Genomic DNA, 25,191 nt, shown 5'->3' with positions numbered 1-25,191 from the left:
CAGCATAGGCTACACAACACAGGGCAGGGTCCAAGTGTGAAACCATCTCAACCAGTTCCCACAAGTTTAAATGCCTGATCTAATCTTTCACAATAACGATCTATTCAGATTCAAAACTCTTATCTCAAACAAGAGAGATCTCATTAGGCACCCAGGCAGGCCTACGGCAGGCCTACAGACTAGATTTATTGTAGCCAATATACAACTTTATATACAGCCTAGAGGAAGAAATACCACAGCCTATAGGCAGTAACGTTTCTCTCAGTCAAGTGATCTCTCAGGTGACATAACACCAGAAAGCTGCGCATTGTCAGAAAGTGCACTTCGTTTGGCAGGTGTGAAGGCTCATTCGAATCCTAATGCGTATCAATGAACCGCATTCTACTCCGAGCTAAAACGGGGGTTTCGCTTCGCTTCCAATCGCACTTGATTACGATTCGGTGCAGGTGTGAATGCAATCCGCAGTAAATAAAGGAAATTAAGCAAAAAATGTGGCGGGAGCTGAACACAGTTGGAGACGGAGAAGGCATATTTTACACAGTGCAAAGATGTCCCGTTACCGTGGATAGACGTGGTCGAATGAGGAGACTGAAGCCCTGATCGAAATGAGGACGAGTACATTAATCAATTGCTTAAGGATAACACATAAAAACACCTTTATAGCCTACAGAATATTCTGTCTGTCTGTCTGTGCGTGCCGTAAACACGGAGTGCTGTCACTGTGTGGGGACTGGGGAGTAGGGACTTTCATCTCGATAAACTTGTAAACATGTTGCGCTGCTGTCTGTTATATCAGTGCGCTCAGCGCTGTGCCTCCATGCCCAAAAGAACAGTGCGTGGCCGTATAGTAAGAGAGAGAGAGGGGGGGTCCAGTCCCAGACGGCACTACACATGCACGTTATGAGTATAATGAGTATAATCACCATAGATTTCACTGTGTATGCTAGTTTATGAATGGAACACATTGATAAAGGTCCCCCCTGCTGCGTTTCTAATTGCTGCGGATGAAGGCAAAGTGTGAAGGCAAACCGCAGCAAATTAAATATGCAAGAATCCCAACTTTTCCGCCCATTCGCATCGAGTCTACCGAAGTATTAGGTGGGAATGTGACCTCAGTCAAATCTGAGATCAATGTCAGACACTCAAACATCTACAGGTAAATCGCTTCGACTATTGTACACAGTGCACCATACTGTTTCAGTTAACTTCTTCGCAATGTAACATTTAATTTAATTTGTTAACTCAAAACAACACTGCATTTGACTGTATTATTTTCAAAAATATTTCCCCCCACTTTAACCCTGGTGGTGCCATATTGTCTATCAGCAACTGTATATATAGAGGGATTAGTGGAAAATTAAACCAAATTTGAATCATTCAAGATAAAGCTAGTTTGTTTAGGTATAGTTTAGGTGTGAGGTAGAGCAATGTAGAAGGTGGAGTAGAAACATTTATGCCTTAATGTTGTGTTGATTATTAGATAGATAGATTATTAGGTGACATGAGGTCAAAAGGGACAGTAATGTATACATGATTTAGTTCCACGTGAGTGAAAATATTACTGAATCGTACAGTAGCTCCTAAGCACATAATCAATCAAAGTCTTCATTGTTGTGACAACACATGTGGGGCAAGCATCAAATAGTAAGTCAACCCTGCAACATGAGGGGAGCAAAATGACAAACTTACCTAACTTGTTATAATAAGGACATAAGTCAAAACGTAATAAACCAGGTGTTTACAGATGATTGTGAGCCAGGGACTAGTGAAGTACGGTTAAGATTGTTTGCACAGATTCCGGATGTAGTGGTTGTTACGACCCGGCCTAAGGGTCATCACCAGGTGCAACATAAGCAGATCACAGCCTTATGTTCCACATGGAATAAAGAGGATGAAACCGAAGTAATTTTTACATGAATCAAACCAGAGCCGTATATCTGAATCAAACCATGTGTTCATCAAAGAGGGTGGGCAACAATGTGTAATGAACTTTTAGAACTGAAGCATTTTTTTATTAACTTCATTAAATTAATTCAATTCATTTTTAATTCAAATTTGAATCATTTGAATTTTAAAACATGAAGTCTTAATTCATAATATTGAACAGGAAAGGGAAAATGTGCATGTGAAGATGTATATCAAATAGACATGTTACAAGCATAAATCATTGCTAAAAAAAACTAAAAGAAAAAAGTACTTGGGACACTTTGTAGGCCTACTGTACTGTACTGTACATGAAAGTGTGCTCCTGATTATGATTAAGCAAGAAAGCTTACACAATGCGGAAATTCAAAAACGGTCCCAATCACTCTTCAAGTTATTCTACTTCTAAAAAATCTAATGTATGATTAGTATCTATATCATTCCTAAGAAAAAAATTAATCTAAAATGGAACTATTGAAGGTAAAACTATTTGTTTTACACTGTTAAACCAGAACAAAACCAATAACAAATGTGTTAAAACCACAAAAATGTGAATATGTTTGTGGGAGCTACTTCATAATGAATCGACTTCCACAATGATCTCATACAGCCTTCTAAAATCTCTGCCACTCCCTCACCCTCCTGAGACACAACTATGCAATAATGTGCTACATGTCCTAGTTTGTTAGGCTGCATTGCAACAGCTTCTATAGAAACCGTACTTACTTTTCATCCTCTTTATTGCATGTTTCTCAGCCATTGGTTCACAGACCACAATTTTGCATGGCAAAATACTAGGCCCTCATTTATCAACCGTGCGTACGCCAAAATATGGGTGCACGCCGAAATTACCGACATTTTCGACATTTACCATTTCCGGCAAAGCTTGAAATTGAACTTGAGTAGGACAAAAAGTCACGTCTGGTCGGGAGCTGTCTTACGCTTTGTCCTTGACTGTATAAATGCCGTGGCGACATGGGTGTACTACGAAACCTGCACTCGAATCTGTGGCAGATTTTACACTCGATTGATAAATGAGGGCCCTAGGTGTGTGTGTGTGTGTGTGTGTGTGTGTGTGTGTGTGTGTGCGTGCGTGTGCACGCGTGTGCACGCGCATGCATGCATGTGTGTGTTGGGGGTCTATTACAGTATCTTTTCCATTTAATTTCGTTCATGATACTGCAGCTTAGGCTTTTTTTTAACTCTTCAGGCCAACACACAGCTTACTGAACACATCTTTTATTTAATGTAAAATAACAAATAACAAGAAAAAGCCAAAAAAACAACAATCAAATTAACCAATAACAATAGCGTCTTGAGTAGATATAAAATATCAGTGTGTTTGGCCTTAACACTATAACACTGTAATATCTGTATCACTTCTACCATACTTGTACCATTATCAGATAGTCTTCATTCATTCATTTATTCATTCATTCATTCGTCCATTCTTTGATTCAAAGAACTTCATTTCAAAATATGCTTGCTTGATGTTTAAACGTATGTATAATGAACTGATAATCAAAATCCCCTTTCATGTATGGGAGATATCATATCGGCCTCCAGTTAGAATATTTACATGGCTGTAGTGAATCACGCTCCTGCCATTTTGAATGAAAACCTTTTGATTATCCAAAGTGGGAGCTTGGCAAGTGATCAACCACTTTACAAATCGCTTGCTGAGATATCTACTGTATGTAAATAGTTTGTAGCGAGATATCCATACATAATTTTCAAGACAACATCAAATATTGTACATAAAGCAGTCCAGACAAGTTCATAGAGGTTTAACACATGAAACAGGACTGGTGTTCCATTAGTAGTGGGGAAAAATAGATTTTCAATTAGTCAGATTTCCACTGCAGATGAAAAATAATTAAAGACTGTTGGGAATACATTTGTATAGTACATACATATATGGAGCAGAGTGAACTGTACTGTTCTGTGCTTTTTTTCTGCAAACTGTTAATAAAAGTATAGACTCTAGACTAGTGGTTAAGCTTTATTGTCCCTTCCCATGCGTGACACCCGGGTTCGAATCCCTCGTGTGTTACATTTGTTGTTGTTTTAAGAATAAACAGTGCGTCCATCAGGTTCCCATCCTGATAATAATCTGTACAGTTAGTGACGTTGTGCTGTTGAAATCCCAGAGAGGCGGCGTGGTGATGAATATAAAGTATGAACCTAAAAGTAGCGCCATCAAAACCCTGCAAACACACCCTGTACCTATGAAAACACACCCCATGAAACCGCCGGAGCGTGCTGGCGTGCTGTTTGTTCAGCGCACCAGTTTTACAACTCATGTGTCTTCAAGCGACAAATAAACAAAGGATCAAAGAAAAGGGTCTTGTTTCATGGATTAACGCCCATGAACACGGTTCTGCAGGAGAGACCAGAGCCATTCAGCAGAAGTCCACGTTATAAAATCCAAGCAGTGCTGTGTGATATACTCCTCCGTAAAACAGATTCAATAGTCCGCAGGCCTTTCCAAATGTGGGACGATGATGGTATTGTCCGAAGTCCAGATGCAGCTAAACCACTTTCAATATGGTGTGCCATATTTTGGGCCATGGTATTATATTATAGGCATGATGTTCCAACATTTCCCAAAACCTTTTAAAAAATAGCAAAAATAGCAGATCTACATGCTATTTTTGCAGCACAACCACATCGGTTATAAGACAATATAAAATGTGGTTAAAGTGTGCTCTTCTTCTGCATGTCCTGCTGACAGATGCCTCCCAAAGTCTTGAACTTGGACCCCAGGCCATTGAGAAAGTCCAGGTCGTCCAGGTTGGCGAGAGACAGCTCGTCCAGGGACTGACACGGGCTGCCCTCGCCCTCGTACGCGTACTCCTTCAGCTGGTACACGGGGTAAGTCGTACCAGTACCACTACCACTACCAGTACCAGTACCAGTACCAGTACCAGTACCAGGTAGGTCTCCTTCTCCGAGTCCGACCATGTACAGCCTCTGTGGAAGCAATGGGTGAATATTTTAGGCTCACTAGATTCAAAGGCAGATCACTCGATAACAAAATGAAACTTTGTTTCAAATGGCATATAGTTTGGGGGTGATAATTCACCCTCAAAATGTTTTTTTTCCTGTTCTTTTCCCCCTGTCGATTAGGCTACTCACCCACACCCAGGGAACAAAGGAGTCTATTTGTGTCTCCATGCAGGAACCACTATAGAAAACTATGGCGTTTGCTATTCATGTTGCTGTCAGTTTTATTTTCAATTGTTCCATAACTAAATCCCTCCAAACAACACAAGAGTTTTAATTATTCTTATAAGATTCTATTATAAAGCGAACATTTCAAACCTGAATCTTTTGAAACTTTGAGAGTATAGACAGTAAATCTAATGTATTGCCACGAACTGGTGATTCTCACAATATAAAAGACACGTCTCCTTGCTCGTTTGTTCACATTCATGACCAGTAATTAAGTGTTATCTATAGCCCGTTGTCTGTTCTTGAATGATGTCCCAACCTGTCTGCACAGAGGTATTATCGATACCCCCGCGGGAACCCACAGGGCTTACAACTCTTGCCTGTGCCTGTTTTCTCATCCCTAGAGGCCTGCAGGCTCACTGCAGCATGTAGTCGGACCTGTCCTGTGAGTCTTACCCTCTCTATGTGATCTGTGATGTGTTGCTCCGTCAGCATGGAGAACGACCGTGAATACCTTGCAGAATTATGCTGCTGTTGAGACAAAAACAGAAAGAAAAGAAAGCAGATGCATTAGTAGCGCTGTAGTGTACAGTATAGGCTATATATCATTGCAATTTGCATGAAGAACAATGGAGCAGTGAAGTTTACATTTTATCTATGCATCTATGCAAACTAAATGAGAACCACATCACATCACTCACCCTATTGGCAGCGGGCATCCTGCTTGTATTCCACGTGGGGTACTAAAAAAATGGAAGTAAACTTGATTATAGCCTTTACACATCCTCTCATTTCACACACACACACACACACACACACACGCACACGCACGCGCACGCGCACACACGCGCACACACACACACACACACACACACACACACACACACACACACACACACACACACACACACACACACACACACACACACACACACACATATTGATTGATTGATTGATTGAAATATTTATTAACAGTTTGCAGAATTACAGTACATTTCAAGCATAAACTGAATACAAAGACTGTTAACTGTGAGTGGACGACCCAATTAAGCATTACACTTGTTTACAACAGGGTCCACCTTGTTCAATTCATCAAAACATTTAGAGACGTACAAATAGTCTAGACACTTCTATATAGTTAAAGAACAGAACAGGAATTACACGTGTACACACACACACATGCACGCACGCACGCACGCACGCACACACACACACACACACACACACACACACACACACACACACACACACACACACACACACACACACACGACACACACACACACACACACACACACACACACACACACACACACACACACACACACACACACACACACACACACACACACACACACACACACACACACAGTACACACGCACACACACACTTGTGCAGCCAAGTATCCTTTTGAAGTATCCGCCAGAATTGTATTAAAAGTTGGCTTATGTGGCCCTCTTGTGGACATAAGTGAAACAACCACAACTCACCCTGTTGGGAGGTCTCCCACCCAGGCTTTTCATTGTGCCATTGGCCTGCTGCTGCTGCCCTCCTCCCATTGTTGCCATCATCTCAGAGCTCATCTGTGGAGGTGGGAACATAAACAGTGCTTCACCACATCTGACACTTTTTACTGCTCGAATGAGTGCACAGAAGAGGCTATGTAGTCTGTATCTGTCTATGGTTTGTCAGACATTCAGTAAACATGCTGTTTAATACAAAAAGGCTTTTCACTTAATGTAAACCTTGGATACCTTGAATTTTTGCTCAAATGCAGTACTTGGAACAACAACAACAACAACAACAACAACAACAGGCTAGCATGGGAATTAGATCTTGGGGTGGAAATTCCAGAGGAAATTTGGAGCTCAAGTATCTCCATAATTAACTCTGCATCACTCTGTGTACGACAAAATCTGATACAATTCAAAGTATTCCATAGACTGCACTACAATTGGCTAAGATAGCCCCGTCAGTTTTAATTGCCCAAGATGTCACTATTCTCCAGCATCTCTCGGCCTCATGTTCTGGACTTATACACTACTGACAGACCTCTGGTCTAGAGTCTTTGAATGCTTCTCATCAATGGGGGATATGACACTAAGGGCTCCATGTTCGTCACCGCTAAACCCCTTATCCCTACACTTCTTTGCCTTTTTTACTATTTTGAAAAACATTTTTGAATAGTTCAGGGTTTAGCGGTGACGAAAATGGAGCCCTAAGTCCCAACCCCTATACTGCTATCCTGGGGGTGTCCCAAGAGGTGAACCTCTCGGGCCAGCTGAGGAGTGCGATTGCCTTCGCCTCACTGCTGGCCCGAAGGCTCATATTAAAGAATTGGAAGGCAGATAAACCTCCCTCTGCGGCCCAATGGATCCAAAAAGTCCTGTCTATGTTAAAGTTTGAGAGAATTAGGTACCTGTATAATGTCCATGGCTCACAAGAGAAATTTGACAGAACCTGGCCTACGTTTATCTCATATGCTGAAAACTTTACATTCCCTTATGGGGCAGACGAGGGAACCGGTGACCAGACCGCATGCAGCTCCATCCCCCTGGAGTCGATGGGGCCGGAATGCACCTCCTTTTTGTATCTTTTGTCTTTTGTGTATTTGTGTGCTATCTTATTTTCTATATCCATTCTATGTATATATACTCCATCTTTGCATCTATGTTTGCTGTTTCTGGACGGGGGGAGGGGTACAAGAACTGAACTGTTTTGACTGGACTGCTTGTCTGTAGTAACCTGTAAAAAGGAATAAAAACTAAGCAAACACAAATGCAGTACTTTGTGTTTTATACAACACAAGATCGACAAAAATGTTAGTATGTTCAGTATCTATTCCCAGCACTTTCAGCAAAGATCGAAGATCTAAGGTGGTCTTTACACGAGAACGGTGTTCATAGAAAACGGCTAAATAAAGTACCGTTTGCTGGTGTCCCTTTAGCCGCGTTTATGTAGCCTAATGCAGGGGTTCCCAAACTTTTTTGGACCAGGTACCCCTTTTAGGGTAGATATTTTTCCAAGTACCCCCTCATCCTCGCAACACTGATAACAATATATTTACAACCACAAGCAGTGTTTCCTGCAGGAAAGAGCTTTGGCATGGTGCTGGGCACAGGCCGCAATTGAATTTGATTCATTAATTAATAAGATTAATACATTAAGATTAATTTGTATTATTCCTATTGCTATTGGAGACACTGGGGGGACACTGGGCATGCACTGAGGAGGCACTGGGGAGGCACTGGGGAGGCACTCAGGGGCACACTGGGGAGGCACTCAGGGGCACACTGGGGAGGCACTCAGGGGCACACTGGGGAGGCACTCAGGGGGACACTGTCTAAATGTAGACGTCTAAATGTAGACGTCTAAATGTAGACGTCTAAATGTATACGTCTAAATGTAAGTTTGGGAACCACTGCTTTAAACACTTTAGCACTTTATGAACATGAACAAAATAGATGGGTCCCCCCTGGAACTCCCTCAGGTACCCCTGGGGGTCCCCGGACCCCACTTTGGGAACCACTGGCCTAATGTATTATAAAATATATAACCATCCCGTGGCGCTTTGCCTGCTTGCTCTGGGCTGCCTGTCAGCTGCCTGTCACCTCAATGTGTTAATAGAAAGCAGGCAGCGAGCGACGGCCACAACCACGTTGTGTTCTGGAATCATTCAAAACCCCAATAGGGTTGCGTGAAGGGGTTCTTCTTCTTGTACGTGGGTGACTGGTCTATTTGGCAGCCCGTTACCACCACCTAGCGACATTATAGCGTTTTCATTTTAAAGGGTCAATAAAAATTGAAAACGCAACAGGCCTTTGCCGTTTTATCTGGAGATGGTCGCCATGTAAAAGAGGCCTAAATCTGGCTCTGTGAAATGTTTCCATATGATGCAGTCCTCCAATATCATTCAACAGTGGTGTAAATATGCAGACACAAAGAGGACAACAAACCTATACGGCACAGCACAAGGAGACGGTGACTCACCAGTGATGGAAGATGTACTCACAAGCTTTACTTAAGTATATGAACACCACAATGTTACAAATAAAAGTCTGGTATTCAAAATGTACAAAAGAATAGATCTATAAGCTCACAATGTGTCGCAATGTGACACGCCACGAGCCTATATAAGTATATAAGGGCTGACGTGGTTAATGTATAGGCTATAATAATAAAAATCTACAATGTAACTAAATAAATAATTGTAGTGCAGTAAAAGTACAATATTTACCTCTGAGATGTAGTAAGTGAACATTGAAGAAATACTAAAGTAAAGTAATAGTACAGTATTTGAGTACTTGTACTGAAGTTAATTTCCACCACTGTGACTCACCATAGTCTGCTGTGTCTGCTGTGTCTGCTGTGCTGCACTCTGGAACGAGCTCTTCTCCATCATCTGTCTGAAGGGCTAAAGGTTTAAAGACAATTGTAAAGTATTTTCCATCGAATGTAACCTTTTCAAAACTTAACAAGAAATAATAGAATGGTCAATGGGAAGTCTAACCAAACGGTACAGTTTTGGGATCCCAACTCTGGATCCCAAATTGATAGAATCCACGTAAGATCTTATCGTAATTAATATGATTTCTTTGAAGATTATATGGCTTTATAGTTTACAGTAGTATTAGTATACATACTGTATAGTACATAATCGATCAACTCCCTCATTCTTTACATCCATAACCCATGGCCTCTTGGCAGGTATACATTACAGGGTAGACTACTGTATTATGTATATGTCTTGTGATCAGTACTTCTGTAACAAGGCCGGTCTGTTTTCTCCTGAAGCCTGAAGGTATTTACAGCTGCATGTTGCAACATGGACACCTGTTTTCATACTGTAGGTATGTCACTACACTACTGTTAAACAAACCCTGCTAAGCCTGGTACAGAAACATTGGTGTGGTTCGGTCTAACGGCATGCATTATACCGTACATTACTGTAAAAACACCATGGTGTACGACAGACAAAGACATAAATTATGACATAGATTATATTTGTCGTTTTACAGGGCATGAACCGTTCACAATTTGTAGAAAACACACCCTGATACTTAACCCCTGACCCTATGAACCCTGGCTTCCCCATGCTGGGGTGAACAGTCTGCAGAAATGGCTGATCTAAAAGCTTATACAACACGCTGCAATGCGACGCATTGTGAGCTTGTAGATTAGCACATTTCGCCAGAGAAATTTGTAGAGAATAAAAAGGAGGGGGGCCTAATATAGATCCCCTGGGGGACTATACATTATTTATATAATGTGGGGTTGTGTAATTGTTTCACTCTCACAGATCCACCGGGTGCCCAACTATAATGAAACAAAAAATGGGAGAATTGAGAATGATATAACGTAATAAATAATAATAACATATGGCCAGTTTTCATTCCATTTTACCTGCAAGGGGGCGGCAGGGGGAGCTGACTGCTTCATACCGACGTCTACCACATCCACACTGACTCCAGGCAAGAGCAGAGTGGGCTCAGCCTGCAGAGGATGGAGAGGAGAGGAGAGGAGAGGAGAGGAGAGGAGAGGAGAGGAGAGGAGAGGAGAGGAGAGGAGGCGACATCCATGGACAGTTAAGACAAGCAGAGGGTGGAACAGCACAGTATAGGGAGTAAAGAAGTATACCGTTCAAACTGCAAATCAGGATGACAGCAGGAGAGGAAGACATAACTTTGAAAGAACTTTGTGTTGAGTATAGTTACCTGGTCATCCAAATACTGTCACACTCTGATCTGCTCTGTGTTCTGTGATTCCATCACTCTAAGCCACCACACAGGCTTTGTTTTCTGTGTATATATTATATATATATATATATATGGCTCACTGCCACGGTTGTTATAATCTGCTACTTTTATTGCCTCATTTTATTGATTTTTCCTAAACCACACATCTTATGTATCTGTCAGTACATCAGCTGATATTTTTCACAGCCTGATCCCACTGCTATTTTAAGCGCGCACCTTACAGTATATGCATCATGCATCACAATATATATATATTTCACACTGCCATGTTGATATCTGATCTGTTGTTCTGTCTCTTTCTATATCCCTTATATTTCACACTGCCATGTTGATATCTGATCTGTTGTTCTGTCTCTTTCTATATCCCTTATATTTCACACTGCCATGTTGATATCTGATCTGTTGTTCTGTCTCTTTCTATATCCCTTATATTTCACACTGCCATGTTGATAGCTGATCTGTTGTTCTGTCTCTTTCTATCCCTTCCCACCTTTCTTGAAACTGCATCTTGTACGAAACAGTGTTACTTTATAATGACAGTTGGATGATGTAATCACTACTTCTGGTTCGTTGCTGACAGAGCACAGAACAAACAAATACAATTGATCGGCAATAGTTGGACGTACAGCATCAAGCCCAGCTAGGTTCAACCAAAGTTCAACATTGCTTAGTTTAAAGGAACATAATTATGACATGTTTATCATGTTTATGGAGCTCGTTAATTTGTATTGATAACGAGCACCTTATCGATCAGGCTTATCGATCCCACTATCGAGCATTTCCTATTATTTTGTGGAAAGATTTTGTTTACAAGGACCTTCAAAAATACAGTACATTTCTAACAGACGCAAGGCAATTGACCTTTTTTTACCATGGGAACATAATATTGAAGAAACTGTAAACCTGTCAATTTAAAAGCGTAATTTTGTTTACCCGGGGCAGCTAACACTTTTAGACCGACATGTTTGTGCTTCTATGCTCGATAACGGGCTTGTTAAGCCCAATGCTCATTGATACCGGGTCCTCAATAAGCTTGTTATCGGGTTTTATCAGGTGGTATCAGGTTCTGAACTCCATCCCTATACCTCTAATGCAGCACCGCCCCCCTCATCATTGTACTTGATGAGGGTCTGGTTGCCCTCGTCTTGCAGGATTGGAATGTGCTGGAACTTCTTCCCACACACACACATGAAGGCCAGCAGCAACACTGTAGATGAGATGAGAGAGACAAACACATGAAGAGCAGTAGCAACGCTGTACAGTAGATCAACTATTTCCAAACTGTGTGCTGGGGACCACTGGTGGCCTTTGAGGATAGTGCATGTAGGCCCACAAATGAATGGCAAAACAATAAGATTGTAATGATAATATTACATTGATATTAAATACAGATTAATATAGGAACTAAAGCATACTATGTTATTCAGCACAAGCGCGAACACATCACACCCATCCTCCGCTCGCTCACTCCACTGGCTTCCCGTCTCAGGGTCATCACGGACAGAATACAAGATTAGATATCCCTGCTAAGTCATCAGTGCATCCATTCCACAGCACCGGTCCTTCCTACATCAAGGATTTCATCTCTCAACAATCAACTCGCAACCTCCGCTCTTTAAAGATAAACGTATTATTACAAGTAAGACACGTGAACGCTGGAAGCGAATGCAGTGGCAGTGTTTTTTTTCTTCGTTTTGTTCTTCTTTTTTTAAAGTTTTCTTTCTTTTTTAAGTTATATATATTTTTTGTTTTTGTTGTAAGTTTTATACTGCGTGTGCGTGCGTGCATGCGTGCGTGTGTTTTTTTGTGTGTGATACAGGTGAGCCCTCTGGTGGCGGGTGTTGTTACAGTGTGACAGACAGGGTTGCATAGTACAGTAAATGGCTGTGACGGCCCCCTGTATATATTGTATTGTACTATATATCAGGGTGCATGGTATGTTAATATGGTATATGGTATCTTATATTATGTGGTCTGCTGTAACTTTATATATATTATAGTTATAGTACACTTTGATTAGTTTGGTTTCTTTGCTTTGCTGTCCTAATTTCTGTTCATCTTATCTTGCAGTGGATTGGGGAGCAGTGCTGTGATGTCATGACAATCAGTCAATCGGCGGCACCTGGGCCCGGTGCCGACGCCCTTTATAAAAGCCTGTCTCCCCAGTCCCTTCCTCAGCTCTGTTGTACTACTCAGTGCTCTCTTGCACTTCTCCCACTATGCACAATAATAATTGGCGTTCGCTATTATTATTATTCCCTTGGTCTGGGCCAGAAGAACACAGATTTTGAGCCCTTGGTTTCTTCCACCATCTTTGGTCTTACGCAGCCTTTTTTTAACCAGAACTGCAGAACTGGAAAATAAACTACAAAATCGATAACTGATTTTGAACCTTTGTTGCATGTCACTCCCCGACTCTTTCTCGACTAATAAAGGAAAGAAAAGGCTGAAATAATAACAAATACAAATGGATACATTTTATACACTGAATATATTAATAAAGTACATTTTGTTAACATACTAACATACCATGGTTATAATAAGGTTTTATTCACTAAACAAATCATGTGAAATGGTCATTGGCCGCTGCAACTCACACAGAAAGAGGAGAACTCCTGCGAATAGCAGTCCTATCCCAGCTGGTCCAAATTGGCTTGATAGAGGCAGCTGGTCGCGGCACTCAGTGCCTTCTCCACAGTCACATACGACCACCTCAAGAGTCTCTGCGGTCAGCATGCCCTGCTGCTCCTGGATGATCAGGGGCACCGAGTAGTTCCCATAGAGGAGGCTCTTCATTAGGATGAGCCCTGCTGCATCACCTGCGATGAGGGAGGCATATGTGGTGGACTCATTTATCACGTTCAACCTGGTGTCCCTGCTTTGGGCACATCATCATAGGCAAAACTTTACAATTTTCCCTCTCAATTTGTATGCCTGATCTACAAGCTCATATATGCATCATGATGCGACTTGTCATGAGCTTGTAGATAAATTGACCCTTTTATATTTTTTGATTATTTTATTTAGATTACATTTACCATTTTTGAAAGTATAAAATAGGGCGTTTAATTTAACAGTCTCCCAGCATGCACTGCAGTGGTATTGCATGGCGCCATCACGTTGCTCTTTGCAGTGTGTTTGTTTGTCTTGTTCGTTTTGTTCTGTCTCGTTGAAATAAAATGGCAATAATGGATTGAATCTTGAGCCTAAAATCCCCTGTACAGTACAGTACAGTACAGTAGGTGCCCCAAAACAAATAATTGTGCCACAATGCCCTATAAACTTAGGAGTCAAGGAAGAAAGGCTCAACTCAATTGGCTCCCTGTCTTTGAAGGATAGATACCAAATCTAACTTTAAAATGTTGCATTAAACCATTAACAATGTCAGCCTATTATCAACTAACTAACTAAGAAGGCAGAACACGTTTACTTCAATTCTCAGACATTTGCACAGCTGGCTTCCAGAGAATCCATAGACTTTAGATTAAAAGATTGCTGCACTGGGACAAAAAGTTATGGGTGAAGAACAAGACTTAGATCTGCTCACCAGTGGAAGGGTCTAGTTTCCAAATATGTTCCAGTGTTTTGTCGTCACCCCCCAGGGAAAAGGTGAATGGCCCAGAGTAGGGAGACAGATCTGCGTCCTTGGCCGGCACCATGACCTTACTTTCCTTGTTAACACACATTATTATTATTTTTTGCTCCAGCTCAGGGATGTTGTCATTGATGTCCCCCAGGTGGATCTGGATGGTGCCCGTAGCTGTGGCTGGAGGCTCTCCTGGGAAACACATACAGCACAGGGGGACAATTTCAGTGATGGAAGACTTACTCACATATTTTACTTAAGTAAATGTATCAATACCCTATTGTGAAGAAGTACAAGACCAGTATTCAAAATGTACTTGAGTAAAAGAACAACAGTATTGGCATCAAAATATACTTAAAGTACTAAATGTAGTAGGCCTACTCATTATGCAGAATATTGCATTTCACAAGTTTTCAAATACAAATAAAATCCTCTGAACAGATGTAATACTACACTGTTGAGCCATCCACGTAACCGACAAGTAGTGTCTCTTTACACAGTATTAGGAAGCCAGGCTCTCACCTGTTGGTTGCCTGTCAGATTAACTATTCTTACATAGATCCTTGTTTGTCTAGCATAATGTACAAACAATGGTGGAATTTTTACATTTCCATATCTGTGTCTTTTGATGTACTATATCACAGTGCATATTGGTTGCTTCAGTGATACAATTACAGACCAGTGGCGTACTAATCATTACTCCGAGATTAGGTTGAAACAGGTTGAACTGTGGAGTACATTTTAGGTAATATATTTCATACCAGTGTCTGTGGCAGAGACTAGGACTTTGTAAACCCCTTTGTCATTGACAAAGGGTGATTCCCGATCCATCTTCTTAGCTGCTTTGATCTCTCCTGTCTTGTCATCAATACTGACCCAACCTGCTGGGTCACTTATCAGTTTAAACCTGAACAGGGAAAAGCAGAGAAAGGAGTATTATCTTCTTGTTTATTTTTAAGTGGCGCTAGCTTCTTCAATGCATGGCTTTTGAACATTACGTCATAAGGCAGCCAAGTCTATGGGATTTGTAATGTTTGTTTAGACTAGACACTTATGACGTAAATCGTTTCCAGGCAAGTCCATGGACTTTGAGGATATTACAATGTTTGTTTAGAGCACTTATGACGTCAATCGTTTGCCAGCCAATATGGACTTTAATGTTTGTTTAGGGCACTAAATGATGATGTAAGACGCTGTGTGACCGATATAAATACAGTGGGCAACCCTCACTTCACACAATTTCTACTGCCATTATGCCATTTGAGGGGCATTTAATTCTCAGAAGAATTTTACATCATAGTGTCTGAGCAAATCGGCGTAGTCTATTTTTGTCTTACACAAACATAAATTCCCATTGACAATGAATGGAGAATTTTACTTCATAGTGTCTGAGCGTCTATTTACGTCATGATGATGTACGATGATAAGAGCACCCCCCTCACTTCACACAGGTGTGAGACTAGTTTTAACTGCATTAAACATTTAATGGGAAACAGACACACAAGGTCTCCAACCTGATTTCTTCAACGTCAGAGTCCTCATCAGTGACCTTGGGTTTGAACAGCACTTTCCCTGGTGATTCCTCCTCCTTCAGGTAAATGTCCGCTTGGTTGTTCTCAAACACCGGCGGATCGTTGACATCGATGACCTTTATTGTGATGTCCACTGTACTAGGAGGTGGTTCTTTAGCTGCTCCAGGTGCTCCAGGTGCTCCAGCTGTTCCAGGTGTTCCAGGTGCTTTCTTATCGCATACAAACATCTTCTCCTGATTCTTCACTCCAATCTGCAACTTGGTGAAGGTGGTCCTCTCAAAATCCTTCCCCTGGAAAACAGTGACAACATGAGGTTTACAGCCGCATATAGCTACTGGTCATTGGAAATGTGACAGTTAAGAAAGTAATTATACTTTCTTAACTTTAATAATTGCCAGGGTAAATAATGTTCCAAACAAAACTAGCAAAAAATATACGGGAAATGTTTCTGGCTGATATTAAAGATACACAGTATGTATCATAGAGGAGTTGGGATATTGATGGAGCGAGGATACTGTATATGATGATGTGTGATGGATATATATGTATTTATTACTGACTATTATTGGGGACAATTACAGTTTTGTTTTGTCCTATCCGTATGGTTTTAGTTTGTTGTGTCTATTAGTGAGGATCACTAATATGAAGACAGGACAGGTTGAAAATGGCTCATTCTGACCGGGCACCCATTTTGGTGTTGGCATCATGTCGTGCTTTAGCTATTGAAAAATAGCAGATCTACAAGCTCATATCGCGCCACCGAGTGGCGCGATACGAGCTTGTAGGTCTGCTATTTTTGAAAAATTCGAAGAACGACTGACATTTTTAGAATCTGATCTCAGGTCAGAATGGGTTAATCAGACCAGTGTGTGTCCCGTGGAAACCTCGTATGAATCTGATCTCAGGTCAGAATGGGTTAAGTGGTCCTTTAACTATTTTATTTATCTTAGTTTTTTACTTTCTATCCTGAATTTCAACCTTGTTGCCATAACACCTCATCTATGTTATTATGTAATCTTATACGTTATCTTAACTCATGCAGTTTGCAGGAATCCAGAGGAATGCATTTACCTTGATGACGGTCAGGATACCCTCATTAGTTTTGGGGTCAGTCTCTATCTTATAGTTGAGATCCTCGTTTCCCGTTATGAAATAATACTCTGCCGCCCAGCCAGGCGTGTTGGGCTGGTCTTTGTCCTCCACAGCGATCCTCAATACCTCTTTGTTGACCTCCATCTCCATCACCTGACCATGGTACTGAATGAACAGAAATGGACGTTTCTTTTATCATAATGGACATGATAATATCTAATTATAATAACAACAACTGGTGAACGTTTTTTTCTCAAGCTGTGATGAAGAAAAAAGAATCAGATATGCATGTGAACCTTACCTCCTTCAACTTGAAGACCGGTGCATGAGTATTGGTGTCGGTGATGAATAAATTGACAACAGAAGTGGAGGACAAAGGTGGTTTTCCATGATCTTTCGCTTGAATGACGATTTTGTACTTGTTGCCTTTCTGAAATATACAAAAATAATTAAAACTTTACTAGTTAACGAAACGGAAGCAGGGCGGAGGCAGGACATCCGTTTTACTCCCAGATGGTTTTCAGCCCTTCAGTTGCATAGACTGTATATGACCGAAGCCAATACTTCCCGTTAGTCCGACATATCCCCAGCAAGTCAGCTCACCACCGGAGCGGTGGTCACCTCACCACTGAAAATCCAGACTATGAATAGGCCTTAAGTAAGTAAGTAGTCCGACATATACGTAGCCGGTTAATGGCCTATTCACACTCCAGTTTTAGGTGATAAGGTGACCACTGAAAACTACAACATGACGGCACGGTGATAAGCGACTCAACACTCACCTGGACACATCTCTCTGTTGTTACTGGTCACCTTATCACTTAAAACTGGAGTATGAATATGCCTTTAGTAATGTCGGAATTACGAGCCCTCAGACTAATGACACAGACTCCAGTGGAAGAACCCTTTAAGATAAGTCCAAAGAACCCAGATGGGAGGAAGCTTAAGCCCTACCCCTCCCCTAAAGCCTTTACCAAAGACATTGTATTTATCGTGTCATTTGTATCAGAGTGAATATAGATAAAGCCTCACATCATAGTCAAAACAGCCGGCAAAGCGGAGTTGTGCCGTTCTGCTGCCATTTAGCTGAAACACATCCAGTTTAGGTTCTTTGGGATCCTGGGAAAGAATGCTAATGGTGACGGTAGAATTCTCTGTCTTCTCCTGGTCCATGTCGTATACTTGTAGCTGCACAGGCAAGAGCCCTAAGTGACCACACAGCATAGGAAGTACAAACAGGGGAGAAATCTTTAATGGAAAACAGTAAGAGTTTACAAATAATATAGTCTCAGTGTTACGTTTTTCTCACAGTACATTTGCACATATATAATGTGAAATTTGTGTGCTATAAATACATTCAGGGAACATTTAGGCTGGGGGTGTGTCTTGCTCAAGAACAACTTGACACAGGCCGTGGTTCGGGGGTGGGGATGGGACCTTCTATACGGCCTCTCAACCTATTCAGTTACAGACTACAGTACCCCTATATGGCCGTTTGGCATGTGATCAATGATTATAATTCCTTGGAATTTGTTTGTTTTACTTGCCTTGGAAGGCCAGGTGTTGTACAGCCTTTTCACTACATTTTGATAATCAAATCAGTGTTTCAAGAAAACCATGGTAGTAGAATCTGAATCTGGTATGACCGTACATGGAGAAATACGAACTTGACGTGATGTGGAAAACTGCATGTCAGCTGTTAATGTTTTCATGTGGACTAATCACCTGCAGGCACGTTCTCCTTGATGGTGGATTTCATGATGGGGTATTGAAAGTAAGGTGCGTTGTCATTGATGTCCTGCACCTCCACATCAAATGACAATGTCCTGTCCAGTAGCTCGTCTGTATATTTGTCCAGGATATCAAATGAGATCTGTGGGTAACAAAAAAACGTTTGGCTCAATTTGTAGGACAGACGACAGCCAAGGTTTTGGGATTTGGGTCAAAAGTTCTTTATTTCCTGGAAACTATAAATCACAGCGCAGCTTGCCATGTTGTGGTACTACATATACTAAAATAAATGGCATAGCTACAGGGTAGGGCAGATATAATGTTCTGTCCAGACTGTGGTTCAACTTCTCCCTGAGTGTGGGTGGGAAATGAATGACTTTTTTCTGTGTGCATCGATTATCCGCACGCACTCACACACACACACACACACACACACACACACACACACACACACACACACACACACACACACACACACACACACACACACACACACACACACACACACACACACACACACACACACACACACACACACACACACCAATTTGAAATGGAAGATTAAGTGGAATATTAAAGCGAAGTATAGGGAAGTAGCCTACCTTCAAAACATTTCTAAAATACTTGTGTTCATTAAGTGACATTTGTGTTCTTACATGGAACATCTCGTGCTCCTCCCTGTTGATTGGCTGGTGGACGTAGACCATGCCAGAGGTTTCATCTATGGAGAACACTCCTTGTGGTTCCTTATCCACACCCATCCCTGAGATGCGGAACTTGTGTTTGTGTTTGTGTTCGCCTATTTTGTCGTTAAACATCTGGTGAGAAGGAAAGGCTGGTTTGATTGCACAGTGTATTTCAAACAAAACATGTAAGTATTGACATATTATGACACAGCGCTAAGGCACAATATGAAACGATATTTGAATCAATTGAATGCATCAATCAATCAATCAAGCAAGCAAGCAAGCAATCAATCAATCAATCAATCAATCAATCAATCAATCAATGTATTTGAAAGCAATGTCACTCACGCACGCACACAATGCTGCTTTGATTTTATTGTATTGTTCCCGGCCATCAGCTAATGAAGGCTAGTATATCATTATACAGTATTGTTATTACCATGTGGGGTGTCTCTACTGTACCTGAGCGGCCTCTTTGGGGTACGGTCCTGGATCTTCTTCTACTAGTTCAATGGTGGACAGAACCCACCTACGTTTGGAACGTCTCAAGAGTTCCTGTGAGACACAGAGGGCAGAATCAGCAAATGATGGTCCGTACTTCAAGTCCACAAGCTTTTCAACAACACTGTATGAATTAAGCCTGTGGTTTATTTCATATTCAGTACAATACAATCTGTGTATGGAATGGTTTTGAAAGATCAAACACTTAACATACCCTCTTTGGCCGCCTATTCATTGTGTGGTTTTGTGCCAGGACCATCGTCATGGCGACCTAATGATAGCATGGGAACATGATGTTCATATTAAACGACAATTAATCACATGACATTATTCTTACCATTTGTAAAAAAAAATAGGGAGGACCCAAGTGTATTATTAACGGTTAATTCATGTTTATTTATATGACCTTAATGTAAAGTGCTATACCCATTTCCTTAAGCACTTAAACTCATATATTTCGACATACATGCAGCTAAACAGCCGATCTATAAGCTCACGACAGGCGATGTGAGCTTTTGTTTTTACAGATACCGGTACATTCTTACACGTTTTTGGGGGAAAAGGCAAAACGCAAGGGTTAATCTGGTTGACAATTAATCAATTTGTTAAACTGTGATATTACCAAACTATCAGATGAAATGCATTAGACCAGAAGCAGGGATAAAATAAGCTATCCCCGCCAGCCATGCAAATTAATGGCAGAGGAGCGATATCAAACCCCAGGCATGGACCCCTCACCTCTCTGACCCCAAACCGCTCATACAGGTGGAACCCTGATTATTATACGCTGTCAAAGACTGTGTCATGCTCTCAGCGCCATGCCCTGCAGGGCAGCCTAATGACAGTTGAAGGAAACTCAACAGATAGGAATATTGAGCAACAACTCTATAGAAACTAAAGCAAGCCATAAAGCATTTTGTGCTTTAGTTTAGTCCATCCATTTGTAGGTCTGTTAACTTAAAGGGATATTTATAAGGAGGAGAAGGTGGCCGGAAATGTAATACAAATGATTAAAAATATATCACACCCGTGTGAACCGAGTGGTTCAACTCCCCTCTCTCTCTCCCCCCCCCTCCTCTCTCTCTCTCTCTCTCTCTCTCTCTCTCATTAGCAGGCAACAGTGCAGCACTGTCTCTCTCTCTCTCTCTGTTTCTGCATGGCACAACAGCGCCCCTACTGGTACTCATACTGGTGCTCATTAACGTCACATATAGGTTAACCAACCACACATAGGTTAACCACACATAGGTGACCACGGACATTGCTGTTCCTTGGAGTGGTTGCACCAATTGAGAAAACTGTCTGTGGTGTTCACATAAGCCTGAGTAGACGATAAAATTACCAAAAGTTGAACGTGAAATATCGTGAAATATAATAACAAAGCAAACATGACCCCAAACCACCACCTCTCTCTCTCTCTCTCTCTCTCTCTCTCTCTCTCTCTCTCTGTATGTTATGGTTTGAGTTATCTGTAATATATCTGTCAGTCTCCTTCCACTCATCACTCATTCATCTTTCCCTGGAATTCATTTCACATTCATTCTAATCTTCAACTCAAAACTAAAACAATGCAGGTAGACATGTCACCCGTTTTAGTAAAGGTTATTCATCTGCTTTAACTTAACTCTCAATGAAATTATAACCACATAAATATGAAGACAGAGTGGGGTAAGATTACCATACTGCAACATGTACAGTCAAACGTACAGCCCAGTAAAGCCAAAACGTGAAACCACATGCTGTTGCAATGCATCTGATCTAGAACACATTTCACAGATCATTGAACGATGCAACATGCAAGACTGAGTATAAATAAAGATATGTGTTACTTTTCTTTTGCTGGCGGCAGACCTTGCAAACGGTGACGCTTGGAATAAGAGCGATTTATAATCAGATGCTGGAATTATATTGTAAACTAAGACCCCATGCAACCTTTAAACAGGCTCAAAAATAGATACACTCACATATTGAGCATGGGTGCTTTAAAATTGATTATAACATATGGTGGGTTTGTTTGACCCAGTTACAGCAGTAATTTGACCTCTGTGTTTCTACTCACTAATAGACTGCATGTTATTGTGTATGCTATGCAAGCATCTGTTATGCATGTTCACCCACTGTGAGGTTCTGAGACGCATGCTGGAACTGTCCACCACAGAAATGGTCAGTCAATGTTAAAGCATTAACATGATACAAACTAAACATGCAATGTAATATTATTCAAAGCAGGTGATATTATCACATGCAAAAAAGCACGGAAATTGGAAAATGGTCTTCTCATTTCCTCACTTTTTATTTCCCAGCTACAGTATATGTTCTCAGGAAAGCAAGTGATAAACGGCTTGCTTAGTTTAACACTTTCAGTGTTACATTAACACATAACAGTGCGTGGCTATATAGGCATTCAAGATGCTTAACCAACTCCAAATGTCTATTTTCTTGTTCTGTTCTATTGTTGCTTGATCTCTATACACCCAAGCAAAGTACGAGGGCTGCCGCTGCCGTGAGCCCTAAGGGGGACCCTCAACACACATATCCAGGATCCTTTATTATTTCAACAACATCCATCAAATACAAATATACCGCTGTCATACTGTGTACTGTACACTGAAGGGAACACAAAGAAAATGTTAACGTCAACACAAATTCTGTATATCTGAAGTGAATGGCAGGTACTTAGTCACAAAGCACACTTTTCAACATTTTTCAGATGCTAGCTTGTCTCATTTTGAAGGTTTTAAATGGACTTGCAAGTTGCACTTCTACTAGGTCACTTCATAGGGCATAAGGACAGTAGAAGCTAAGTAGAGGGGACTATTTTGTACAACACAGACGTAGCACGTTTGGGCAAACGTGTCTTCTCTGTTGGAGTTTCCCAGTCTTCCTACTGAATTAAGAGCACTGAGAACTTAAGAGGTGGCTTAAAGCAAACCAAACTTGCAATCATGGGTAATTATTCCACCTCAATGCACTGCTCTTACCTGACATATTTTGTGCATTAATGTCCTTGTTAAACCAACCAAGCAACCCAAGCAATCAATCAATTAATCAATGAATCAACCAACCTCCTCAGATACACATGGAGTTGCCTGCTGCTTCTCTTTTATCAAGGAGTTTAACCAGGGGAATTAACATTAACGCCCACAGAGGTTCACTCGATCTCCCCCTCCCCAGGAACAGGCACTCTGAACCAGGCTCTCTAGTGCAGTGACATGGACGCCACTGTAAATGGTGCATTTATATAGCGCCTTTATCCAAGGCGCTTTACATAGATTGTGCATTACATTCACCCATTCATGCACCGATTGCGGCGGAAGCCATGCAAGCTACCAACCAGCACATCGGGAGCAATTTGGGGTTCAGTGTCTTAATTGCCCAAGGACACTTCGACATGTAGACAGGAGGAGCCGGGATTCGAACCGCTGACCCATGAATCAATGGACGACCTGCTCTACCTCCTGAGCCACAGCCGCCCCAGGTGTCAGGTGTGTTTGTCACAGCGGCCGGGCCAAGCCAGAGGCACCTCTGTGAAGACATAAATACGAGTCTCTGCCAAGTGTGAGTGCCACACCTCTACTCCACCCAGACACCGCCCAGATGCCCCGGGATTTGTATACTATATTGCCGCTCTTTCTCTTTCAGTGATGCTCTACCTCTCAATCTTCGAATCAAAATAAATTAATATATCTACTATTGAAACATGAACTTCTGCTGCTGCTGTGATTTGTTCTATAGCTGAATGGTATACGAGTCTCAGTTGTACAAATACAGTTGTACAACTAGGTAAGTAGGGAAAGCCTTCCGATATGTATATCGTGTAATCTGTATATTGTATACTTTCGATTGTATACTTTTATGAATCTGTGCTCCAAACCATGTGATCATGGCCGTGAGTTAATCAGATAAATGATGATGAGTTCTCCTCACCAACAGTAGGCCTGTTTACTGAGCAGCCAGGACAGAGAGGTGGGGGCCCCAGGCAGAGTGTGGTGCCTCTTCTGTCTATTTGTACAGTTATTTGTACAGTATAGGAATGTTTTTGCATTCTTTTTCACAAATGCGTGGAATCTTGAACACAGCTGTTCCGATAAGTGAGACTTATTCCTGGAAATATGACTTTGAGCACTGCTTGGCTGTAGAAACTGGATAAATAAATAATAATAAATAAACTTCATGAATAAAACAAACAAAAACAAACAAAACAAAACAACGAAAAATACAATCATACAAAACGTATACACATGTGGTATGTATAAAGTATAGTGCCATAACTAGGCAGACATTTTGTTCTGCTGTTTACCAGGTGAAAAGTAATGGGCAACGTGCTCTCCTTATAAACAACAGACCATTTGAAATTGGAACTGTTTGCTCCATCACATTATGGCCCATCCGTAACTGAACGAAAAGGCACACAATTTTTAACTCAGGCTGGCGGCACCATATACTTTAATACATCCATACAATAGAAAGTAATTGCTTGCCTACCGTCAGCAACAGCAGAGAAAGATTCCTCATGGTGATCTTGATATCCTCTCTGTGAGCGCTCACCTGCTCAACAGGCACCTGAGAGTGTCAGCACAAACAGTGCACTGTGAGGACAGCCCACAATGCCTCCAGGGCAAACTGCGTGTCCTATTCAGCAGCCTACGTGTTTGTTCATGTGTATTGTGATGTGTTTCACATAAAACGTCGACATGTTGCACTTAGCAGCACGATGAGTAATTGCAGCGTGGAGAAGGGTCGTATAGGTCTATGCTTTTCTTGGACGTATGTGTATATTATGGACCTCCTAAAGGTTGTACTGTGTGAGAGAGAATGCCTTACAGCCCTTCACTTGTTGACAGAGAGGGCTGGGCTCAGCAGGTACACCTGATCCTTCCACCAGGCTCAGTTTACCATGTCTTATTGAAGGATGACCCAGTCCCAGAGCACAAGCACCACAGGTCGGCCCTGTATGCAAAAAGGGGGGGTTGGCATTTAAAACCGGTTGTCATGAAGCTGGCTGTGTGTGTTTTCTCTGCCCGTTCTCCCTCAATCTTTAAGTTTCCTTCCTCTAATTAATTAAATCTCTTTAATTTTCTAAATATTCTGGTATACATAAAGAAAGAAGAAAAAAATAGCAGGCTGGACCACAAATGAATAATACTAATATAATAAATAAGGAATCTACACAAAGATGCAAAATATTAATGAATACAGAAATATATTA

General features: G+C 41.4%; 1 protein-coding gene across 1 annotated transcript; it reads right to left on the bottom strand.

Annotated features, from left to right (window-relative positions):
• Positions 1-3,587: 3,587 nt before the first annotated feature.
• Positions 3,588-24,663, bottom strand: cdh26.1 (cadherin 26, tandem duplicate 1). The gene is made up of 19 exons (XM_080764597.1): positions 24,468-24,663; positions 20,197-20,253; positions 19,944-20,036; positions 19,452-19,613; positions 18,790-18,937; positions 18,097-18,269; positions 17,366-17,494; positions 17,044-17,229; positions 15,955-16,262; positions 15,202-15,347; positions 14,402-14,632; positions 13,452-13,673; positions 11,940-12,061; positions 10,502-10,591; positions 9,438-9,512; positions 6,589-6,681; positions 5,799-5,840; positions 5,554-5,628; positions 3,588-4,896 (listed from the first exon to the last, which is right to left on the bottom strand). Exons 1-19 carry the CDS (start codon positions 24,495-24,497, stop codon positions 4,621-4,623), a joined length of 2,658 nt encoding a protein of 885 aa, XP_080620723.1. The 5' UTR covers positions 24,498-24,663; the 3' UTR covers positions 3,588-4,620.
• Positions 24,664-25,191: the final 528 nt, after the last annotated feature.

This window comes from Protomyctophum bolini (genome assembly GCF_963924005.1).
Source record: "Protomyctophum bolini genome assembly, chromosome: 5".
Taxonomy (NCBI): Eukaryota; Metazoa; Chordata; class Actinopteri; order Myctophiformes; family Myctophidae; genus Protomyctophum; species Protomyctophum bolini.
This window is presented reverse-complemented; position numbering and strand designations above follow the sequence as displayed.

What these genes read in the sequence shown, in the direction of transcription:
- cdh26.1 (XM_080764597.1), bottom strand. Translation starts at nt 24,497, where the DNA reads ATGAGGAATCTTTCTCTGCTGTTGCTGACG. An exon ending in AGCAGACACAGCAGACTATG is followed by an intron (nt 6,682 to 9,437) that starts GTGAGTCACAGT and finishes CCACCTCCACAG; the next exon opens with ATGAGCTCTGAGATGATGGC. An exon ending in GTGGGAGACCTCCCAACAGG is followed by an intron (nt 5,841 to 6,588) that starts GTGAGTTGTGGT and finishes CCATTTTTTTAG; the next exon opens with TACCCCACGTGGAATACAAG.